General features: G+C 48.4%; 8 protein-coding genes across 8 annotated transcripts; 6 read left to right on the forward strand and 2 right to left on the reverse strand.

The window, feature by feature from the left end:
• Positions 1-1944: 1944 nt before the first annotated feature.
• On the forward strand, positions 1945-4105 carry F9C07_4669 (NADP/FAD dependent oxidoreductase; the record flags this gene model as incomplete). Its single annotated transcript, XM_041290699.1, has 2 exons — positions 1945-3735; positions 3809-4105. 2 exons carry the CDS (start codon positions 1945-1947, stop codon positions 4103-4105), a joined length of 2088 nt encoding a protein of 695 aa, XP_041144320.1.
• Positions 4106-4502: 397 nt separating this feature from the next.
• On the forward strand, positions 4503-8770 carry F9C07_1386694 (mono-functional DNA-alkylating methyl methanesulfonate N-term-domain-containing protein). Its single transcript, XM_071508045.1, has 5 exons — positions 4503-4993; positions 5067-5734; positions 5802-7708; positions 7763-8209; positions 8271-8770. The coding sequence occupies exons 1-5, from the start codon at positions 4899-4901 to the stop codon at positions 8571-8573; spliced, it is 3420 nt and encodes a 1139-aa protein (XP_071364910.1). The 5' UTR covers positions 4503-4898; the 3' UTR covers positions 8574-8770.
• A 196-nt stretch (positions 8771-8966) lies between these two features.
• On the reverse strand, positions 8967-9521 carry F9C07_4671 (trafficking PGA2-domain-containing protein; the record flags this gene model as incomplete). The annotated part of the gene is made up of 1 exon (XM_041285231.1): positions 8967-9521. The coding sequence occupies one exon, from the start codon at positions 9519-9521 to the stop codon at positions 8967-8969; it is 555 nt and encodes a 184-aa protein (XP_041144322.1).
• A 258-nt stretch (positions 9522-9779) lies between these two features.
• Positions 9780-11059, forward strand: F9C07_1386696 (apoptosis-inducing TAF9-like domain 1 family protein). The gene is made up of 5 exons (XM_071508046.1): positions 9780-10069; positions 10127-10250; positions 10341-10374; positions 10547-10797; positions 10856-11059. The coding sequence occupies exons 1-4, from the start codon at positions 10037-10039 to the stop codon at positions 10662-10664; spliced, it is 309 nt and encodes a 102-aa protein (XP_071364911.1). The 5' UTR covers positions 9780-10036; the 3' UTR covers positions 10665-10797; positions 10856-11059.
• Positions 11060-11455: 396 nt separating this feature from the next.
• On the forward strand, positions 11456-12758 carry F9C07_2067012 (chaperonin 10-like protein; the record flags this gene model as incomplete). Its single annotated transcript, XM_041290701.2, has 5 exons — positions 11456-11539; positions 11601-11634; positions 11690-11938; positions 11997-12563; positions 12631-12758. The coding sequence occupies 5 exons, from the start codon at positions 11456-11458 to the stop codon at positions 12756-12758; spliced, it is 1062 nt and encodes a 353-aa protein (XP_041144323.2).
• A 1020-nt stretch (positions 12759-13778) lies between these two features.
• F9C07_4673 (uncharacterized protein) lies at positions 13779-14638 on the forward strand (the record flags this gene model as incomplete). The annotated part of the gene is made up of 2 exons (XM_041290702.1): positions 13779-14221; positions 14302-14638. 2 exons carry the CDS (start codon positions 13779-13781, stop codon positions 14636-14638), a joined length of 780 nt encoding a protein of 259 aa, XP_041144324.1.
• A 1342-nt stretch (positions 14639-15980) lies between these two features.
• F9C07_2281726 (uncharacterized protein) lies at positions 15981-18292 on the reverse strand. The gene is made up of 2 exons (XM_041285232.2): positions 17582-18292; positions 15981-17529 (listed from the first exon to the last, which is right to left on the reverse strand). The coding sequence occupies exon 2, from the start codon at positions 17459-17461 to the stop codon at positions 16421-16423; it is 1041 nt and encodes a 346-aa protein (XP_041144325.1). The 5' UTR covers positions 17462-17529; positions 17582-18292; the 3' UTR covers positions 15981-16420.
• F9C07_2281727 (UV-endonuclease UVE-1) lies at positions 18293-20774 on the forward strand (the record flags this gene model as incomplete). The annotated part of the gene is made up of 3 exons (XM_071510519.1): positions 18293-19044; positions 19118-20515; positions 20574-20774. The coding sequence occupies exons 1-3, from the start codon at positions 18463-18465 to the stop codon at positions 20772-20774; spliced, it is 2181 nt and encodes a 726-aa protein (XP_071364912.1). The 5' UTR covers positions 18293-18462.
• Positions 20775-20893: the final 119 nt, after the last annotated feature.

Raw genomic sequence — 20893 nt, forward strand, 5'->3', positions numbered from 1 at the left:
ATGATGATAATTTTACTACGATAAGAACAGGACATTTAAAGAGTGTTAAAAAAAAAGAGGTGTCATAGATTCCAGGCGGGCCTCAGTTGCCCAGCTTTGCCGGCCCTATATTGGCAGTAGGCAATAATAAAGTCCTAGCAGTGGGAAAGAACAGGTTGCACACAACCTAGTAACAACCCAAGATATAAATCCAGTAGAACCAGGTCATTCGAGTCTCAGAGAAGATACCATCGCGCAGCTACATGTCATGATGGTTGAATGTAACAGACGACAAGCTAGATGGATCATTGAATGTAACAGTAAAGGCGAAGAGGGAGTCGTAGGTATAATAAAACAAAGGTGGTTGATCCTCTTGCAAGCACAACCTCTAATGCTCTCTGGTACTACTACGTACTCCGTACTAGTAGCAGTATGGAGAGAGCTCGCACTTGAACCGCACGGCGCGGAATCACTTCCGTACCCTTCCAGATATCCGGTTAGTCATTCATAAAAGTCGGAGTATCAGCATGGATGCATATCCGCCTACACGCGGAACTCTTGAATTGTCCACCGAAGCCAACTGAAGAAATGATTTTCATGGCGTTAGCGTACAGAGTCGGACCTAGTGATTGGGGTTTGGAATACTGCTGTTTCATAGATGATCGGCAGCAAAACTCAACATACTCTGAGTCCTTCAGATGTGTCACGTGCCAACTGATAAACATTCGTGATGATAAGATGAAGCAATGTAATTGATTCACTCTGTACCTGTTAACTCCTATAATGTAGTACTAGTATGTACGTGGTATGTGTTGTATGTACATGTAAGAGCAGGGAATGTAAATATTACAGGAGCCTCGCCTATCTATGATGATTGCAGTCTGGTACATTCCACCTCGAATGACTTCTCTACTACTACACGTGCAGGAAAGGCGGAACTCGGCTACTAACAAAGGGTGCTCGGCAGCCTTAGTCGGGAGTTTCCTCATATGGAAACCACCAGTCATCCAAAGTTGCCCCCAGACTCCGCTCACCTCCATGAATGTTCTCACGTCAAGTGAGCACCGAAGTTTCCTTCCGAACCCAGTTTACGCTCGGCCTGACTGTCGGGCTTTATTGCCTCCACCCCATGAGAATGTTATATATAGACCCTGGTTCTGCCACTTTGATAGTCGTAGCTGTTTCCTTTTAAGATATTACTACGAGATTATTATCAGAAAAAAGATTCTGCCGTGGGCTATCTACTGCTGGGATTATTTCACTTGAGATATCCTGGTTAATACGGGTCAATTGATAATCATAGTACGAAGACCTTCAATTCTCTGACAAGGAGTTAATTTGTCAACGAGTTCCATTTCCTACCCAATTCACCTCGGCGGTCGCTTTCACACCGCAATTATAAGAGGCAGACTCTCGTCTTGTTGGGGTTCGTATCCTTTCCTGCCATCCAATTCCGAAACCAGCGCCGGGGCCATCCGAGGGTCTCAGGGCCAAAAAAAGAGCAGGACCTGAGAAAAGAGGCCACGATTGCCTCACTCCGCCTACCACTTTAACTTTCCACCCTCTCCACCCATATACCACTCTTTAACTCAACCTTCTCCGGTGTCCGGCCCCGAAATTATGCGGTCCGCTTAGAGGTGGATTCGGCATCTTTAGTTCCTTAGATCAGACCACAGCTCTCTTCCCCGACCTTCTTCTTTTCTACTTGTGTACTGTGTTCCATTCTTCTACCTCTTTCCTTCTTCTTTTGTTTGTTCTAGTTACCACCCCCTCTGTTGGAATACGCTGCGAGTATCGGCGTCTTCCAACTTTAAAATTGATTTGTGGTTGACACCACCATCGGTGAAGATCAGGGGGTGATTCTTATTCTTCTTCGCCCCATTTTGCCTGCCTTCTCTTCGTTCCCCATCCCACCTTACTCGGACACCTGGTTGGAATCTCGCCCTCCCCCATAGCGAAGCCAACATGGCGCAACTCGACACTCTCGATTTGGTTGTCCTGGTGGCGCTTTTGGTGGGTAGCGTTGCCTACTTCACCAAAGGCACCTACTGGGCTGTCGCCAAAGATCCTTATGCCTCTTCCGGTCCAGCGATGAATGGCGCCGCCAAGGCAGGAAAGACTAGAGATATCTTGGAGAAAATGGAAGAAACTGGCAAGAATTGCGTCATTTTCTACGGTTCCCAGACTGGAACTGCAGAGGACTACGCCTCGAGATTGGCCAAGGAAGGATCTCAGAGATTCGGTCTCAAAACTATGGTTGCTGATTTGGAAGATTACGACTACGAAAACTTGGACAAATTCCCCGAAGACAAGGTCGCCTTTTTTGTTCTCGCGACTTATGGCGAGGGCGAGCCTACGGATAATGCTGTCGAGTTTTACCAGTTCATCACCGGTGAAGATGTTGCTTTTGAAAGTGGCGCGTCCGCTGAAGAGAAGCCGCTGTCCGCTCTCAAGTATGTCACCTTCGGCCTCGGTAACAATACCTATGAGCACTACAACGCCATGGTTCGCAATCTCGACGCCGCTCTGCAAAAGCTTGGTGCTCAACGTATTGGATCTGCTGGTGAAGGTGATGACGGCGCTGGCACGATGGAAGAAGACTTCTTGGCTTGGAAGGAACCTATGTGGACCGCGCTTTCCGAGGCGATGGGTCTCCAGGAGCGCGAGGCCGTTTATGAGCCGGTGTTCAATGTCACAGAAGATGAGTCTAAGAGCGCCGAAGACGAGACGGTCTATCTCGGCGAGCCAACTAAGGGTCATCTCGAAGGTCAACCCAAGGGCCCATTCTCGGCCCACAACCCGTTCATTGCGCCTATTGTCGAGTCTCGTGAGCTATTCACTGTAAAGGATCGTAACTGTCTGCACATGGAAATTAGCATCGCCGGAAGCAACCTCACCTATCAAACCGGTGACCACATTGCTGTTTGGCCGACAAATGCTGGTGCTGAGGTAGATCGGTTCCTGCAGGTTTTTGGACTTGAGGAGAAGCGCCATTCAGTTATTAACATCAAGGGCATTGATGTGACTGCTAAGGTTCCGATCCCGACCCCTACCACCTATGATGCCGCTGTTCGTTACTACATGGAAGTCTGTGCCCCTGTTTCCCGGCAGTTTGTCTCGAGTCTGGCTGCTTTTGCTCCCGATGAGGCGACCAAGACAGAAATTCAGCGTTTGGGCAGCGACAAGGATTACTTCCACGAGAAGATCACCAACCAATGCTTCAATATTGCCCAGGCTCTCCAAAGCATCACGTCCAAGCCTTTCTCTGCCGTTCCGTTCTCATTGCTCATCGAAGGCCTCAATAAGCTCCAGCCTCGTTATTATTCCATCTCGTCATCTTCCCTCGTCCAGAAGGATAAGATCAGTATCACCGCCGTTGTGGAATCCGTCCGTTTGCCTGGTGCCTCCCACCTTGTCAAGGGTGTGACCACGAATTACCTCCTTGCGCTCAAGCAAAAGCAGAATGGTGAACCTTCTCCTGACCCTCACGGCTTGACGTACGCTATCACTGGTCCGCGCAACAAGTATGATGGCATTCACGTTCCTGTTCACGTCCGCCACTCGAATTTCAAACTGCCATCCGATCCCTCGAGACCCATTATCATGGTTGGACCTGGTACCGGTGTCGCACCTTTCCGTGGCTTCATCCAAGAACGAGCCGCCTTGGCGGCTAAAGGCGAGAAAGTCGGCACAACTGTTTTGTTCTTTGGGTGCCGTAATCGCAATGAGGATTTCTTGTATCAGGACGAATTCAAGGTATGGTTTCTCCGCTTTCTATGCTGCCTCCTTCGTATACCCATGGACCATTAGTTCTAACGTATGACTACAGGCTTATGAGGAGCAACTTGGTGATTCATTGAAGATCATCACTGCATTTTCCCGCGAGACTTCTCAAAAGGTTTATGTCCAACATCGGTTGCGCGAACAAGCTGAGCTGGTCAGCGACCTTCTGAAGCAGAAAGCCACATTCTACGTTTGTGGAGATGCCGCCAACATGGCGCGTGAGGTCAATCTGGTGCTTGGCCAGATTATTGCCCAACAGCGTGGTCTTCCCGCCGAGAAGGGCGAGGAGATGGTCAAGCATATGCGCAGCAGTGGAAGCTACCAGGAGGATGTCTGGTCATGATTCTTCCACGGCCGTTTCTTTTAATTGAACATGACTTCTTTTCCCTTCTCATGCCTAGATGATCTTTGCATATATACTCCGCCTATTATTCCTTTTTTACTTTTTTATCTTTCGGCGTGATTCATGTATGCCTAGCACTTCTTTTTGGTCTTTATGCAGTGGGCGACATGGCTATTTGTTCATGGCGAAACACAGCTCGCCAAGGGAGGGATGATAGACTTAACGGTTCGAAAATGTTTGAAGAATTATGTACGGAATTCAACACTACATTGGATCACGTGTGATGTCCGGAACTTGCTAATAAATACACTTATTTCTTTGCTGGGGATTTTGAATGTTATGTGCTGCAAATCTCATTATTAGGAAACACTAATTGCTTAGAAAGTGCATGTATAAATAATTTTGAATATGTAGCGAATAAAAATATAGAGATGTGCAAGCATTGCAAGGCTGTAGGTGGTGTTCGGCCATAACCCGGAGTTAATGTCTTCGAAGGCACCGCAACCATCGTCATTGCGACTTTTACCTCAAGTCCCGACCTGGTCGTACGTACCAGTCTCTCTACTTTTCGGCTTCTTCATTACCAACCCGTCCCAGCTCGGCATCTCGTAGTTAGAGATGCGGATATCTTTCAAACATTAAATATACGATATTACGACCTGGAGTCAATCTGTATTACTCCGTTGTTGGATCTGACGGGTGATCGTGCTATCATCTCCCCGCAGTGGTCTCCACTGCAAAAAGCTCATTCCGGATCGTCGATTGCGAGCTCATAGAATTTCAGGCAGTCAGGATGGCTTATGTCGTACCAATACATAAGGCGAGCAGCGTGCGTCATGCGCTCAAGCTGCAGTTTCTGAACCCAGAGGAGGAATCCTTGGTTGTTGCGTTGGTGACCACAATCCACCGGTCGGTTTCTAGCTACAGCACACATGTTACTAATACGTCTGGTTTGTCATAGGAAGGCCAATCGACTGGAAATTTACACGCTTACACCCGATGGGTTGAATCTCGCTGCGTCGTGTACTCTCTACGCTAAAGTGTCGATGCTGGCTCGGCTTCCTGCCCCTGCCCATTCACCCACCGATCACCTTTTTGTTGGCACAGACCGGTACACATACTGCACTCTATCATGGGACAGTGCCCAGAATCGGATACGAACGGAAAGAAACTATGTCGACATTGCTGACCCGTCGTCGCGAGAATCGCAAACTGGTAACCGATGTTTGATTGACCCGAGTGGTCGGTTCATGACGCTGGAGGTCTATGAGGGCTTGGTCGCTGTGGTACCAATCGTGCAGTTGCCTGCCCGGAAAAGAGGAAGGGCCCCAGCTGTTCCTACTGGGCCTGATGCGCCGAAAGTCGGCGAGCTCGGAGAGCTGACAACAGCGAGGATTGATGAGCTCTTTGTACGCTCCTCTGCGTTCCTACATGTGCAGTCCGGATTGCCGCGCCTAGCATTACTTTACGAAGATAACCAGAAAAAGGTTAGATTGATGGTTAGAGAGTTGAATTACACCTCTGCTACGGCGAGCACCAGTGCGGACGCTACATTAACGCACATAGCCGACTTTGCACAAGAGCTAGATCTTGGAGCTTCTCACCTTATACCAGTGCCCGCTCCGTTAGGTTAGTTTCCTCTGCCATGCGATATAGTATCCACTCTACTATTGCACCTCCAAACTGACAATTCTAGGTGGCCTTCTCATTCTTGGCGAAACGTCTATTAAATATGTTGATGACGATAACAATGAGATAATCTCCCGGCCTCTAGATGAAGCAACCATATTTGTGGCTTGGGAAGGGGTGGATAGCCAGCGATGGTTGTTAGCCGATGATTATGGAAGGCTGTTTTTCTTAATGCTTGTTTTAGACTCGGATAACCAGGTTCAGGGTTGGAAATTAGATCATCTGGGAAACACATCACGAGCTTCTGCTTTGGTATATCTTGGCGGTGGGATTGTGTTTGTGGGATCCCATCAAGGGGATTCTCAAGTACTACGAATCGGTAATGGCTCATTTGAGATAATCCAGGCCCTGTCCAATATTGCCCCTATATTGGATTTTACCATAATGGATCTCGGGAACCGTACGAGCGAAAGCCAAACCCATGAATTCTCGTCAGGGCAGGCTCGAATTGTCACAGGCTCGGGCGCTTTCGATGACGGGACTTTGCGAAGTGTGCGCAGTGGTGTCGGAATGGAAGAGCTGGGCGTTTTGGGTGACATGGAACACATCACAGATCTATGGGGATTGCAGGTCCAAGCCGGAGGCGATACATTGGATACACTCCTTGTTACCTTTATCGATGAAACTCGTGTGTTCCATTTCAGCCCCGATGGTGAGGTAGAAGAATTGGATCACTTCCTTGGGCTGAGTCTTTCGGAGAACACACTTCTCGCAGCCAACTTGCCTAGGGGCCGAATATTGCAGGTTACCGAGCAACGGGTGCTCATCGCGGATCTGGAAGGTGGAATGGTTGTGTACGAGTGGACACCGCCGAATGAACTGGTCATCACCGCTGCCTCTGCCAATGATGATTCATTGGTGCTTGTCATTGGTGGCGAACTTATGACTGTCTTAGATATCGGGACTGAAGCTCAGGTGATAACAGAGAAGAAATTTGGCGCTGATAGCCAAGTCTCTGGTGTTACAGTTCCTGCATCGCCGACTGAAGTTTGTGTTGTTGGATTCCCTCAACTCGCCAAGGTATCAGTTCTCAGGCTTCGAGACTTAACTGAAGTGCATACTACGTCGCTGGGCCCAGCTGGAGAAGCTTTCCCGCGGTCTGTTCTCGTTGCGGACGTGCTCGCGGACAGCCCTCCTACCCTTTTTATCTCAATGGCAGATGGTAGTGTCATCACTTACTCGTTCAAGACGGATGACTACTCCTTGAGCCACATGAATAAATTAATTCTTGGGTCTGAGCAACCAACGTTCAAGAAGCTGCCGAGGGGCGACGGGCTTTACAATGTCTTTGCGACATGCGAGAATCCGAGCCTGATTTATGGCTCTGAAGGCCGCATTATATACTCTGCAGTAAATTCAGAGGGAGCTTCCCGCGTCTGTCATTTTAACTCGGAGGCTTATCCTGGGTCTATTGCAGTGGCTACACTACACGAGCTCAAGATCGCTCTGGTCGACCGGGAGAGGACGACACAGATCCAGACGCTGCAAATCGGTGCAACCGTACGTAGAGTCGCTTATTCACCTTCGGAAAAGGCGTTCGGTATCGGAACAATAGAGCGTAAACTTGCAGACGGGGCGGAAATTGTCACAAGCCGATTTATGCTCGCTGATGAAGTTTTGTTTCGACAGCTAGATTCATTTGAGTTGAGACCAGAGGAGATAGTGGAAAGCGTGATTCGCGCGGAATTCCCGGCGGGCAAGGACGAGAATGGACGTGAAATGACTAAGGATCGGTTCGTCGTTGGAACGGCGTATCTTGATGATGAAGGGGAAGAGTCGATTCGAGGTCGGATACTAATGTTTGAGATTGACAATGGCCGGAAACTGACAAAGGTCGCCGAATTACCTGTTAAGGGGGCATGTCGTGCCCTGGCTATGCTGGGAGACAAGATTGTAGCCGCACTTGTCAAGACGGTGAGTGATGATTGAGTCGATTGTTGTGAGTACGCATCTGATGGGACCTTTCAGATCGTTATTTATAAGGTGGTGAACAACAATTTCGGTACAATGAAATTGGAAAAGCTTGCCAGTTTCAGAACCTCAACCGCGCCGGTGGATGTGACCGTGGTAGGCAACGTGATTGTGGTTTCAGATCTCATGAAGAGTGTATGTCTTCTGGAATTCAAGGAAGGGGAAAACGGCCTTCCTGATTCATTAACGGAAGTGGCTCGCCACTTCCAAACCGTTTGGGCCACGGGAGTCGCCTGCATCGATAAGGACACTTTCCTAGAGAGTGATGCGGAAGGAAACTTGATCGTCCTCCGTCGCAACCTTGCTGGAGTTGAAGAGGACGATAGGCGCCGGTTAGAAGTAACCAGTGAAATCTCCCTAGGCGAAATGGTCAACCGCATTCGACCAGTTAACATTCAACAATTGGCAAGCGTCACGGTTACTCCACGAGCCTTCCTAGGCACGGTATGTGAATTTCGTCCATCATCTCTTTGTAACACACCACTAACTGAGATTGCACAACCAGGTTGAGGGCTCCATTTACCTGTTCGCCATAATCAATCCAGAACATCAGGACTTCCTAATGCGTCTGCAAGCGACAATGGCGGGCAAGGTTGAGTCCCTGGGTGAGATGCCATTCAACGAATTCCGTGGATTCCGCAGTATGGTTCGAGAAGCAACGGAACCATACCGTTTTGTGGATGGCGAGTTGATCGAACAGTTCTTGAATTGTGAGCCTGAGTTGCAGGAGGAAATTGTCAATTCAGTGGGCATGATGAATGTCCACGAGGTGAAGGTTATGATAGAAGCATTGAGGCGATTGCACTAGTATTGTCCGTTATTAAGGAGTACCTGCCTATGTCTAGAGGGCTGACACGATTTAGGACTTGATTGTGTGAATGTGATCAATTGTGCCCAATAATAATGAATTTGACGTGCAACATATAAGTCATTGAACAAGCTTGAGGTAGTAGACAGATCAGGTATAAACTTAGTTTACACGGTGTGTGTTTGACTGACTCTATGTTTCAGCGAGATATTATGGCAATTGTAGTTCATCACACAAGGAAAGCTTACAGCAGCGTGCAATAAACACAAAATGTTAGTATTCAGATAAGCGTATCAGAAAGAATGATTAATTATATAATTATATAAAATCAGATAAGTCTACTATTCATATGCCCACACAGAACTGAAAGAAGCAAATATCCACGGTTCCAAATCAGGCGTCCTTCTTCTCATTTTCCGAATCACTCCAATCCAACAATTCCATAATCTGATCCTGGGACAACTTATTCGCGTTCGCCTCTGCCTCCTTCAGACTCTTCATGTACTTTTTCTGCCTCTTTCTCGCATTCTTTGTCCACTCCGGCACTCCGCTGGCAGTCGCAAAGTCTTCTCCATCCTCAATCTCGTCATCGGTATTCTCGACCTCTCCGAGCACCTTTCCGCCTCCGCTAGCACCACCTCGCAGTGTATTGGCCGAAACCTTAGCCTTCTTGCCTCCTTGTGCCTCCCTCTTGGCCTTTTCCTTCTCCTGCATCTTCTTGCGATCGCGTTCACTCATTTTCTTAAACCAGGCTTCGATATATGGACGAATTATAATGTAACCGATCACCGAGAGTGTGACCTTCGTCCAGCGGTTGAAGCCCACTGTCGCGAAAGAGTTATAAAAGTTCCTGAAGAAGCGAACGATCATCGTCTCGAAGAACGTATATAATTGGCCAAAAAAGTCCTTCAAGGCCTCTGCGGCGACGGAGGTGTCGGGGGAAGACATTTTGATTCGGTTGCGGTGGTTATTGTTCTCGGTGACAGTGTTGAGAAAGAATTATAAAAGAGATGCGGGAATCCGCGGAGGTCGTAAAAAGAGAGGTTGAGGGGTTTTGGCTCAGTTTGTGAGCTCAATGTAAGTTTGCTTGGAGACAGGAGATCAATTGAGAGCTTGCGAACCCCTTTTCATGCGGAAGTATGAGGGATTTGAAAGTGGATTGCCCGCTGGATGCCGCAAGTTCTTTTCTTTTAGTCTCCATTCGATGCGAAGAATTCCGTAATGGGAAGTGTTCTATTATGGTCTAGTGGCTACTGTCTTGCGGAACATCTTTTGTCCGCCCGATCTAGCCGTAGCCAATCACAGGCGGCATCCGCTGTTCTTCATCCATAGACGCGTCTGTTCACGCGCGCGAATAAGTATAGATAACTACATCGTTTCCATCAGTATCGACAAGAGTTATCTTCTCGGGTATTAATCTTCGGGACGTCGAGGTATCTGCTACTCCCAGCTGTCTGATAAACATGGATCCAAACGAAGAAGTTGGCCTTGAAGAGGTACGTGGTGATATGGATCACTCAGTTCGTAGCAGATCTTACAGATACTCTTGACAGCGCCTGAAATCCGCCCTTTGGCTAGCTATTGGGAAGATAGTTGACGACGAAACCATCAAACTTGGTGTGAATGCCACTCCTCAATTCATAGGAGCCTTGACTGAGATGGTCTGGGCCCAGATAGGTATGTCCACCTGCCCAGAGCGAATAGCTACGGAGCTGTCGTCACAGTTGGTTCACGGTGGCGTATAGACTGATCAGCTGCGACAAACAGAGACAGTCAGCCAGGATTTAGAATCCTTTGCTAAGTAAGTGACCGATTTGGGGCTCAAAGTATCTAATGGATGGACTGCCTGTCTCGCTGCTATTATTGTTTTCGCCCCTTTCCTTACCGTACTTCCGTGCAACATTGGCAGAGGGGGATCCTTGGGTATGATTCAATACGGCGGGTTGCTGACCTGTTCGGAACTTCCTTATTAGGCATGCCGGACGCTCGACAATTAATGTTTCCGACGTAATGTTGTTGGCGCGGCGCAACGAAGGGTTGGAATCTATCCTGCGCGCTTTTGTTGACCAGCAGCGCGAAGAAGAAACTTGAAACACCAAATCTTCTATAGTATGAACATTTGCCTCTTATGAGTGGCCGGGTCGTTTTGTCGAGTGCCCGACGAGGTGATGTAACCCCAGACTCATTGGCGGCTCCCTTCTCCGGGCTCTCATTAGTGGCCTCCGTAAGTGTAACCTAATTTTACTTTACCTCAATGACACGCAGCCTAACTGTTTCGACAGGAACAGCTCCATCTCAATAGCCAAGATATGAGGTGGACGAGATGACGCCACTAACTACTTCCCCGCCTTAGGAATGGCTATTTTCAGCTCACGTGTTGATGTCAAGATATTTGCCTTTAAGGCTGGTGTGGTTCTATTCCAGGGTCGTGCTCGCCCATTCATCTCATTCAAGCATATCTTGACGAATCAGATTATCGGGGATCTGACGCTTTATCCCAGGAGAACGTGTTCAACATCATAGATGTTGTAATGATTATCAGATGAACAGTTACAGTGCCCTGGCCAATCAGCTTTCAGAATTGCTTGCTCTTATGGATATGTATCGCTTGTGGACCACGTCATGATAGCGTCTCCTGCTACTTCAGTTCGCCTTGATAGCATACTACTTGAATATAAACTCCCTGAAGGCAGAAATATCTTTAGAGCTTTCTCGCAGCACAGCGATAGTGCAACTATACTGTCTTTCAAATGAATCAAATCTTGTACCTGTTCCTCGCATTTGTGGGATACCATTTAAGCTTAGGATAAATTCTCGAAAATATGCTGAACACTACTCTTGACACGGGTACTGCTCGAGCGACACTGAAGACGACGTCCCCAATGGAAGCGGTCCGCTTCCATGGACCCCGCGACATCCAGGTGGAAACAATAGATGAGCCTATTTGTGGCAAAGGGCAAGTAAAGGTGACATGCCCTGTGTCTACGATATGGACAACAACATACTGATTCGAAGTGGAAATAGTAGATCCGACCAGCTTTCGTCGGACTCTGTGGCAGTGGTAGGTTTAACTTACCTCTATATAATGATTTGGAAAACAAACTGATTTGAGCAAGACATCCATGAGTATACCGGTGGTCCCGTATTGATACCCCAAGAACCCCATAATATTACTGGACGTTCATATCCAGTTACACTTGGTCATGAATTCAGCGGTATCGTCGAAGAAGTCGGAGAAGGAGTAACGCATGTGTCTCCAGGACAGCGGGTCGTCGTACGTCCGACCATCTTTGACCGACAATGCACGGCATGCAAACGTGGCTACGAATACTGCTGCGAGAATATAGGGTTTATTGGGCTTTCTGGTATGCGGTCTCTGTTAAAACAATAGATAGCTGGCGGTGATACTTACGCGTCCTGCAGGGTACGGCGGCGGGTTGGCAAAGTACCATGTCGCACCGGCAGAACACTTCTACCCAATCCCTGACAACGTATCTCTTGAAGCAGCAGCCTTGACCGAGCCACTGGCAGTTGCCTGGCACGCTGTCAATCTATCACCATTCAAGATGGGCGATAATGTCATGGTGGTAGGGGGTGGGCCAGTTGGGATTGGCATTGTGCAGGTGTTGAAGTTGCAAGGCGCCAAGAATATCATGGTATCAGAGCTCTATGAGAAGCGTAGGAAGTTTGCGATTGAATACGGTGCTACGCATACCTTTGATCCGGGCCAGGAGGATGTGACGCAGAGGGTCATGGAAGTGACGGATAGTATAGGCGCCGATGTTATCTTTGATGCTGCTGGTGTGGAAAAGGCATTGAATGGTGCCATCAGTGCGTGTCGCACACATGGTACAATCGTTAATGTTGCGGTGTGGGAGAAGAAACCAGCTATTCCCGTGAACGACTTGATGTACAACGAAGTTAATTATACCGGGTCAGCATTGTACGACGAAGGCTCCTTCGAAGCCGTTATCAAGGCCCTTGGATATGGTAAGCCGTCCCGAAGAGCCCTTTTGATTTTGTCGACCACATTTCCTGACTGCGTTTCGTCTTACAGGTCAATTGAAACCAGAAAAGATGATTACGTCGAAGATAAAGTTGAATGAGACGGTGGAAAAGGGATTCGAAACCCTGGTCAACGACCGCGAGGACCACTGCAAGATCCTAATCGACGTGCAGGCATGATAGTGCGATTAGCCTATTATCTAGTGCTATTACTCTTTCTGGGATATGGATACAGTTGAAACAGTTGAACTAGAATCTTATTGGAGAATAGAGCTCTTGTTTCCAGACATTGACATCGCTTGGCTCCCATCTACCGAGTCTAGCCTCAACTGCTGCCACAATGATCACCCCAATCTTGCTTTAAGCTTGTGCTAAACATAGAAAATATTAAGTAATAGTAGTGACGTCTTGAACTATGGTTGTGCAAGAGAGAGGAGTGGCTGTGTAGCTGCTACCTTGTGGCGGTATACAACTGGTGGCCAATGAGTAACTGTGGCTAGTAACTTAGTCGCTAAGTACCGTGACCGTGGACCGCCGGAAAAGGAACTTCCCTAATGCGCTGGATCACTAATTCCGGACACGAGACCTGGTGACAGACATGTGATTTAGGGTCCAGGGTCCAATGCCAATGCCGAATCAGGGGATGTCTGGGCAGGGCTTTGTCACAGCTGCAGCGAACCAATAATAACGAGTCCTGCCTGACTGATGACGTTTAGGGGCTGGGCTGTGGGTGTGGCTTGTGATGGGGATTATCAGCTTTGTCCCCGCCTCTCCTCTTTTCTTCCCAATCATATGTCTCGTGAGCTCCGTCCTCGTCCGTGGATCGACATCTTGATGGTGTGGACGCGGTCCTCTTGTGAAAGCGATTGAAGGATTCCTCGAGTTCCACAAGCCTTGCAAGCATCCAAGGAAATGCCTCCACTGATCTGCTTGCTGCGACACCATGACCCCTGGGACCCAACCTTTTCATTCAACAATGCTGCCTGGGACTGCGTACAAGTGCAAACCTTTTCCACTCTTCAGCCTTATAATACCTCTTTGTCGTGAAACTTCTGTTGAAATTTAGCTCTTAGCTTCACCTGACGGCTCTCCAGCCCCTTCAGACTTCGTACTATAGCTCTCCGGCCTCGTTGCTAGTGCCACTTTCGATATATTCTTTCCTCTTTTGAGAAGACTGCTTAACAGCCATCCACTCCCAGGATGGGGTCTGGCGGCGTTGTTCTCCGCTTCTTTAATTTAGCAATCCGCGTCCTCCAGTTCCTCGACGGCGCTGTAATTCTAGGAATTTTCTCCTACTTTTTAGCTGTCCTCAGTCGCCATGACCAAAACATCCCTCAGTGGATGAAAGCTACCGAGGGTCTGTCGGGTGCGGCGACCCTTTACGGATTATTAGGCATCCTCTTCACCTGCTGCTTGGGAGGAGTCGCATTTTTCGCCGCTGTGGCCGTTGTTCTCGATGTCTGCTTTGTCGGGGCCATGGTCGCTATTGCGATCATGACTCGCAATGGCACACAGCAATGCAGCGGGCGAGTCGATACGCCTTTGGGGTCAGGCGAGAGCAACGCAGAATCGCCATCTAAAGTGAAATACGAGTTCGCCTGTGAACTCCAGAAAGTCACATTCGCCGTCGCGATCATCGGAATGTGAGTAATATTCTATCCTACACCCCTTGATCTGCGCAAGTCAATGTGTCAATTAGTGTTCACGCGCTGACATTCTCCAGCTTCTTCTTCTTGGTTTCCATTCTCTTTCAAGTCCTCTACGCTCGTCACCACAAGCGTGAGAAGCGTTTTGGACCTTCCCCGGCCAACGATTACACGTATGGTACCCGTCCTCGTGCTTTCTGGCGTCGCAAGAAGAACAACCCAGATGCCGCCAGCGCCGACGATATGCTCCCAACCCATCCTACTCCTCAGGACGTTGAATTAGGACCTTCCCAGGAGAAGCCCAGTGGCTTTGGTGGTTTCTTCTCTCGGAACAAAGATACCGCTCAGGCCCCCCCGAGTGCGCCACAGAACGGTTATGGCTACGGAAACTCCGCCTATACGGGCAACTACTAAGACAACTACATTCCATACCACTTTTGAATGCCATGGAGTTATATCATAGCACACAAACAAATGGTATCCAAACCAAAAAAATAAAAATAAAAACGAAGCAACTGAAAAGAAGAATATTTGGGATCGGTGAAACCCATACCCCGCAGGTCTATATCCGCTTGGGAGAAACTGGGCAATGGCTTTATCATCTAATTGGGCTAGGAAGGTAATAACGTCTATGATTAATGATTATACTAAGATACCATGGTCTGTCTGGATTTATGTGAGGTGTTACTTTCCTGTATAGTACTGCATTGGACGATATTGCTTGACTCAGTATTTAATGAAATGAATTTATTACCTCATTCTTGGCACTCTTGTACTTCCATAAAAATCATCGAAATGCTTATACTGTTAATCATGATATAAGAATAGTTAGTAGATTCATTGAATGATATGCTCGTTGAACTTACATTCCTTGGCTTTCATAATGTTGACGTTTTCAGTAATAGCAACGCACGGGATTGCGCCACCAAGCATTTATTCGATAGAAGCCCTAGAATGCACTGAGTTTCTTTATATGGCTGTTTTAACATACAGATATTCGGCATTCCACTCTATCATCCCAATAATTTAATCAATCCGTAAGCTGTAATCCAATGATTGATCTGTTACGTTCCTCTATCGGGTATTCCGAAAATATATACTTTCTTATCCCACATCATAAAATGTACTACAACCAATTAAGATATTTACTCACCCAAAACAAGCCAAAGTTTGTGCCCGGAATCCACTGATCTAAACCATCTAACACCATGAGTAATAAAACAGAAAACTATCAAGTTCTGATTGACCGCACAGTTCGGGGAATTCTCCGTCCATGCTAAGCTTTCCGCCCAATCAACACCGCAATTTTAGTTAATGGAGAGGGTTGTTGAATAGGCAACAATTAAACGGTGCATAAGGCGGCGTGGTATTATAATGATCACATCATCGCTACAAGCTATAATATACCTTCGAGTTAATCCTAGTGCTTATGTAGATGTGAAAAAGTGGTGGAGTATCGGACCATTATATTTGGGAAAGAGCTTGTGCCGGTGAAGGGTTTATGGAATACCATGATGGAAGCTTAGGTGCTCGAAAACATGAAAGTTCATTGGCGGATGCGAGGCTTGTAGGCATGGAGGTATGAAGGTTGGATATACCACATTAAGGAGCTTGGGGGACGGGGTTGGTGGGTGTACATGAGGTGAGTGGAGACTTCTGCATGCTCCTAGGATATGTATGACTTGTAACCAAGTTCCATGCTGCGTGGCTTTGGATTTTCGGAGTATAGGTGCTACTTATGCGTCGGTATCTAACGATGTAATTTTCTGTGAAACTGGGACTCTTGCTTTTGTTGCGCGATACGTGGAAATATAAATACCCTCTCTGAGTTTCTCAATATTATGGATAGGTTTAGGAGCTTGTAAGCTAAATCATGCAAATATATAGTAGTAATGGGTAATGTTGACCACATTAAATTGAAGGGAGAAGAGGCGACACATATCATAAACACTGCAGAAATAAAGAAGAAATTTAATTCGATTTGAGCATATCACGACAAAATTACACACAAGACACGGGCTAATGAGAATTGAAGACAGAAAAGTTGCATAATAATAGAAGCCCGAGTCCACAGAAGACTAAAAATGGAAACAGCGAAGAACCACCTTGACGATGGATATGAAGATGGTGTATACTCGCGCCGGGCGAGCGTGGTCGAGGGATATGCACTTAGCAAGTCCAAATAGAGATTCAACTTCACCACACGCGGTGCATGGCGCCGTGGCGGCAGCGCATGCCGGCGGCAACAGGACCCATGAAGGTAGGATGACCGAAGGTGCACATAGACCAGGTTTGGCCGTCTTCACTGCAGATAATGCTACCGTCTCTGCAGTTTTCCTGGCTCGACTCGTGGTGCTTGAGGGGGTGCGAGTCGACGCGCCCTGGCTGCGAGGGGGATGGCGTGGCAAAAGCGCCATGAAGGGAGGACGGACTGCCGAAGGCAGAAGCGACCTTGCTGGAAGGTGTCGCGGACGCAGAAGCGGAGCCGAACTTGTGAGCAGAGCTCTTAGGGGCGTGGGCAGCAGAGCTAGTACCACTGGCTGCGGACGTGGAATCACCCAGGAAAGGAGCGGAACTCTTGCATGTGTAGCCCTTGCCAGAGAGGCTTCCCTCTTTAGAGGGACCCGGTAGTGGGAAATTCACTTCCTCACCCTCAGTGGTGGTGCATTGGCCTGGTCCATTGTTGTTGGCCTGGAAGATCTCCGGGAGACTGTCGAAGCTGTCACGACGAGAGAGAGCGTTTGTTTGTGCAAGTTTCGCAGCACCGCCAATTGTGACCTGTGCACAGTTCATGTACATCTCGCGGTTACCGACCTTGTTAAACCACGTCCAGGACAACAAAGCCTCCCCATTTGGCGCATCGCTGGGGACTGTGAACTTGTATTTCTTTTCAATTGGGCACCCTCCAAGAATGGAGTGAATCACATGGAAAGTCTTTCCTTTGTCATAAGAGAGTCCGATCTGGCACGAACCCCCACCGTGTGTTGCGCTACCTTGCAATTCGATCTCGTACTCCTGGCCTGGACTGTATGTGGCGACAGAGTTGAATGGGTCGTTAGCGTATCCTTTGCAAGGGTAGTCAGAGCCACTTGTAGACAGCGGGTTTGTGTATGAATAGTCCTTCTCGCCATCTGCATCCTTGTTCAACGGACTCCGAATCGGATATGGTTTCGACATTTGCATGTGGGCAGACACAGATGTAGCCAGGAGGCCACACACAAAAGCGAGACCCTTCATTGTGGTAGTCCTGGTGTTAGCCTGGTATATTCCTGAGCTATATGCAGCGGCTTGAACAACCGTAAACACTAGATGTAGCTGGTTAGACGTGGTTTCCGACCCAAGGCAACGTGTACCTACCCTGTCAAAACACGGCAGCACTTATGATCAGAACAGAAGAGCCAGGGAGCCTAGAGAGATGAGGATGTATCTCTCCTGATGGCGACATCTGGCCGCCCTTATAGCGGCACAAATGTTTTCCTTTTCATGGCAAGGGGTGGGAGTAAACAAAAGTCGCAAGAACGCTCAGCCTGGACTAGAGTAGAAAAATTCAGGAACGCGCAAGCAGTGTCATCCAACCAGATGTTCGCTATATTCAACGTCTGGGGCTTTGGCATGTTCCTGCACCTCTGCCATTGGCCCTACGCGGTTAATATAGGTATGCTCAGCGCCGCCTGGAATGTTGTTGGCCCATCAAAATACCACAACAATGGAAGGCCATTCTTCGGCACACTCTGAGTCTTTCGAGTTTCAGGTCCGATGCATTGAACACTGACTTGCTCCCTGAACCTTTAATCACGCATGGTACGTAATGGTCTCTAGCGGGCATTACTGCGTATGGATTATTGAACTTTGTAGGTTTATAGTAGCATACTGACAGTGTAGACATACGACTATGCATCAATAGCCAACGACGGCCGCTATGGTTGGACTCGTATATAACGGGTCAAGATGTGTACCACTAATAGTAGTGTACGGAAGAGTATTAAGTAGACGAGCAATGGTGAGGCGGTAATGCTCCCCGTAACAGTGACCCGCCGAGGACCTTCCTAAAGCTCCTTAGCGTCCGCCCCATGGCGTCTCTTCTCTCCGCTTCAAGTACTTGCCCTCCCTACATTCTGCCTCCGCCATATCCTCGCTATTCAGTCTTGCCTTCTTTTTGGAGGATCATGGTACCAGCGCCGCGCGAGAGACCTCACTCTTTCCTACTTGTTTCTTTTTAATACATAGCGCGTTGCTGGATGTTTTTGCGGTCTTTCCACCACCAGCAGAGGACTTTTGGTCGTGCGCTTTCTTGTCATCATGCCGCGCGTTTCCATGACGTCGAGGAATTTGGTGCGCGCTCCCGCCGGGTTCGCCACTCTCCTGCTTCGCGGATAACTCATCCGGTTCCTGTGGCAAGCTCAATTTCTTTCCTTGCTATGGTCCATACCTCCTCCCGCTCTCATTACAAATCCCGCGTTGACGGCCTGTTACATTCTCTCCCTCGGAGATCACTGAAGCTTGCAACGACCCCAGTCACGACGTCCTTGCATTCCCGGCGCCTAACAGGAGGCTCGCGTGGCACAGTGGGTACATCACAGGCCGCGAACATGCCGGTAGACGTGAAGCTTGAAAATGGGGACAGCGTGAACTCGCCGAGTGAGGAAAATGTCGTGCAGGCTCAGGCGCGTACTTCGGACTTACCTCCAGATGTTCCGCCAGACCCCGAATCGGACGAGGACGTGCCTGTTCAGCCTGAGGAGCTCCAGGAGGCTCTATCAAGACCCCCGCCTGTTAACAGTAGTTATCTGCCCCTCCCTTGGAAGGGCAGATTAGGATATGTAAGTGATAACCATTGGCCAACTTTTCATTATTGTGTCTTTCTCGTATGAGTTCATCTCTTATGGCTAGTAGGCATGTCTGAATACATATCTACGATACTCAAACCCTCCTGTTTTCTGCTCCCGAACTTGTCGCATCGCCTCGATTTTAGAGAATCGCCACCCGCTTTTAGACCCCTCTCAACCTGCCCATCCGACGAAGAACCGCCCGGACCGGAGCCAGACACCTGATATTGCACGGGGCCAAGCATTTGTTGAAGCATTGGGACTCGCCAATGCACGGGATCTCACAAAGATCCTGCGCTGGAATGACCGCTATGGAATCAAGTTCATGCGACTGAGTAGTGAAATGTTCCCGTTTGCCAGCCACAAGGAGTATGGATATAGATTAGCTCCTTTTGCATCCGAAGTTCTTGCAGAAGCAGGACGGGTCATTGCCGAGCTTGGTCATAGGGTGAGCGTTCATCCCGGCCAATTCACTCAGCTAGGGTCTCCTAAGAATGAGGTCGTGGAGAGTTCGATACGAGATCTAGAGTATCACTCCGAAATGCTGCAGTTGCTTCAGCTGCCTCCCCAACAAGATAGGGATGCGGTCATGATTCTCCACATGGGCGGTGTGTTTGGTGATAAGGAGGCAACCTTGAACCGGTTTCGGGAGAATTATCAACCTCTCTCGCAGGATATCAAGAATCGACTTGTTTTGGAAAACGATGATGTTAGCTGGTCGGTACATGATTTGTTGCCTATATGCGAAGAATTGAATATACCGCTTGTGCTGGACTTCCACCACCACAACATCATTTTCGACTCAACACAAGTCCGTGAAGGGACTCAGGACATCATGGGGCTCTTTGATAGAATTAAGGCTACATGGACTAGGAAGGGCATCACTCAGAAGATGCACTATTCGGAGCCGACACCTTCTGCTATCACGAACCGTCAGCGGCGAAAGCATAGCGATCGCGTGTCCACCTTGCCTCCATGCGACCCCACGATGGATTTGATGATCGAAGCAAAAGATAAAGAGCAGGCTGTGTTTGAACTGATGAGAACCTTCAAGCTTCCCGGGCACGAGCTGTTCAATGACATGATTCCACATGTTCGTACGGACGAGAACAAGCCATTCAAGCCGCCTCGGAAGTCTACCAAAAAGAACGGGGGCTTTGTTGACCTTGAGGGACATGTTCCTCCTGCACCAACTGTCCCTGAGGAAGTGGTTGGTATGGGAGGTCCGGAGAGAAGAGTTTATTGGCCTCCCACAATGGAGGAATGGCTTCGGCCCAAAAAGGTCATTCGTACTAAAGCCGCCCAGAGTCCCCGACGACCACGGCAGACGAAGAAGGTCGATAGTGGCGTAGAGGAATCATTGGAGCAAGATGGTGAAGTGGCCAGTACCGCTTTGACTACGCCTGCCTCGACGCCCGCGTCCAAAACCCCTCAGCGCATCCAGCGTACCTCTAGCGTGAAGAAGGTGTCTAGTAGAAAACGCAAAGCTTCTACCCCAGCCAGCACGTCGCCTTCTGCTTCAGATGATGATGCTTTGCCCGAAACTTCTAACCTCGCGCGATCTAGGAGCACTGGGGTCCGTCGAAGTCGTCGAGCGAAGCCAGTCAGTTACGCTGAAGACAGCGAATCTCTATGATCATACTTCGATCAAACCTTACTGCGTTTTGACGCCACTTACTCAGTTATGTATCAATGCTATACTTGGGGAAGTCCCTGAAGTTTAAAAAGTGTTCCGACTATAGCCATGTATATTTATCTTTTTTTATATTTTTATAGTGCGCACGAACATAGACCAAGACTAGTAATTTAATATTGAAGAACATAATAACATCGGTTTTATATG

This window comes from Aspergillus flavus, chromosome 3 (genome assembly GCF_009017415.1).
Source record: "Aspergillus flavus chromosome 3, complete sequence".
In the NCBI taxonomy this organism is placed as follows: domain Eukaryota; kingdom Fungi; phylum Ascomycota; class Eurotiomycetes; order Eurotiales; family Aspergillaceae; genus Aspergillus; species Aspergillus flavus.

Coding starts and splice junctions, on each gene's coding strand:
- F9C07_1386694 (XM_071508045.1), top strand. CDS start 4,899: ATGGCTTATGTCGTACCAATACATAAGGCGAGCAGCGTGCGTCATGCG. Junction 4,994..5,066: donor GAGGAATCCTTGGTTGTTGC/GTTGGTGACCAC, acceptor GGTTTGTCATAG/GAAGGCCAATCGACTGGAAA. Junction 8,210..8,270: donor CACGAGCCTTCCTAGGCACG/GTATGTGAATTT, acceptor TTGCACAACCAG/GTTGAGGGCTCCATTTACCT.
- F9C07_1386696 (XM_071508046.1), top strand. CDS start 10,037: ATGGATCCAAACGAAGAAGTTGGCCTTGAAGAG. Junction 10,251..10,340: donor GATGGTCTGGGCCCAGATAG/GTATGTCCACCT, acceptor TGCGACAAACAG/AGACAGTCAGCCAGGATTTA. Junction 10,375..10,546: donor GATTTAGAATCCTTTGCTAA/GTAAGTGACCGA, acceptor CTTCCTTATTAG/GCATGCCGGACGCTCGACAA.
- F9C07_2281726 (XM_041285232.2), bottom strand. CDS start 17,461: ATGAAGGGTCTCGCTTTTGTGTGTGGCCTCCTGGCTACATCTGTGTCT.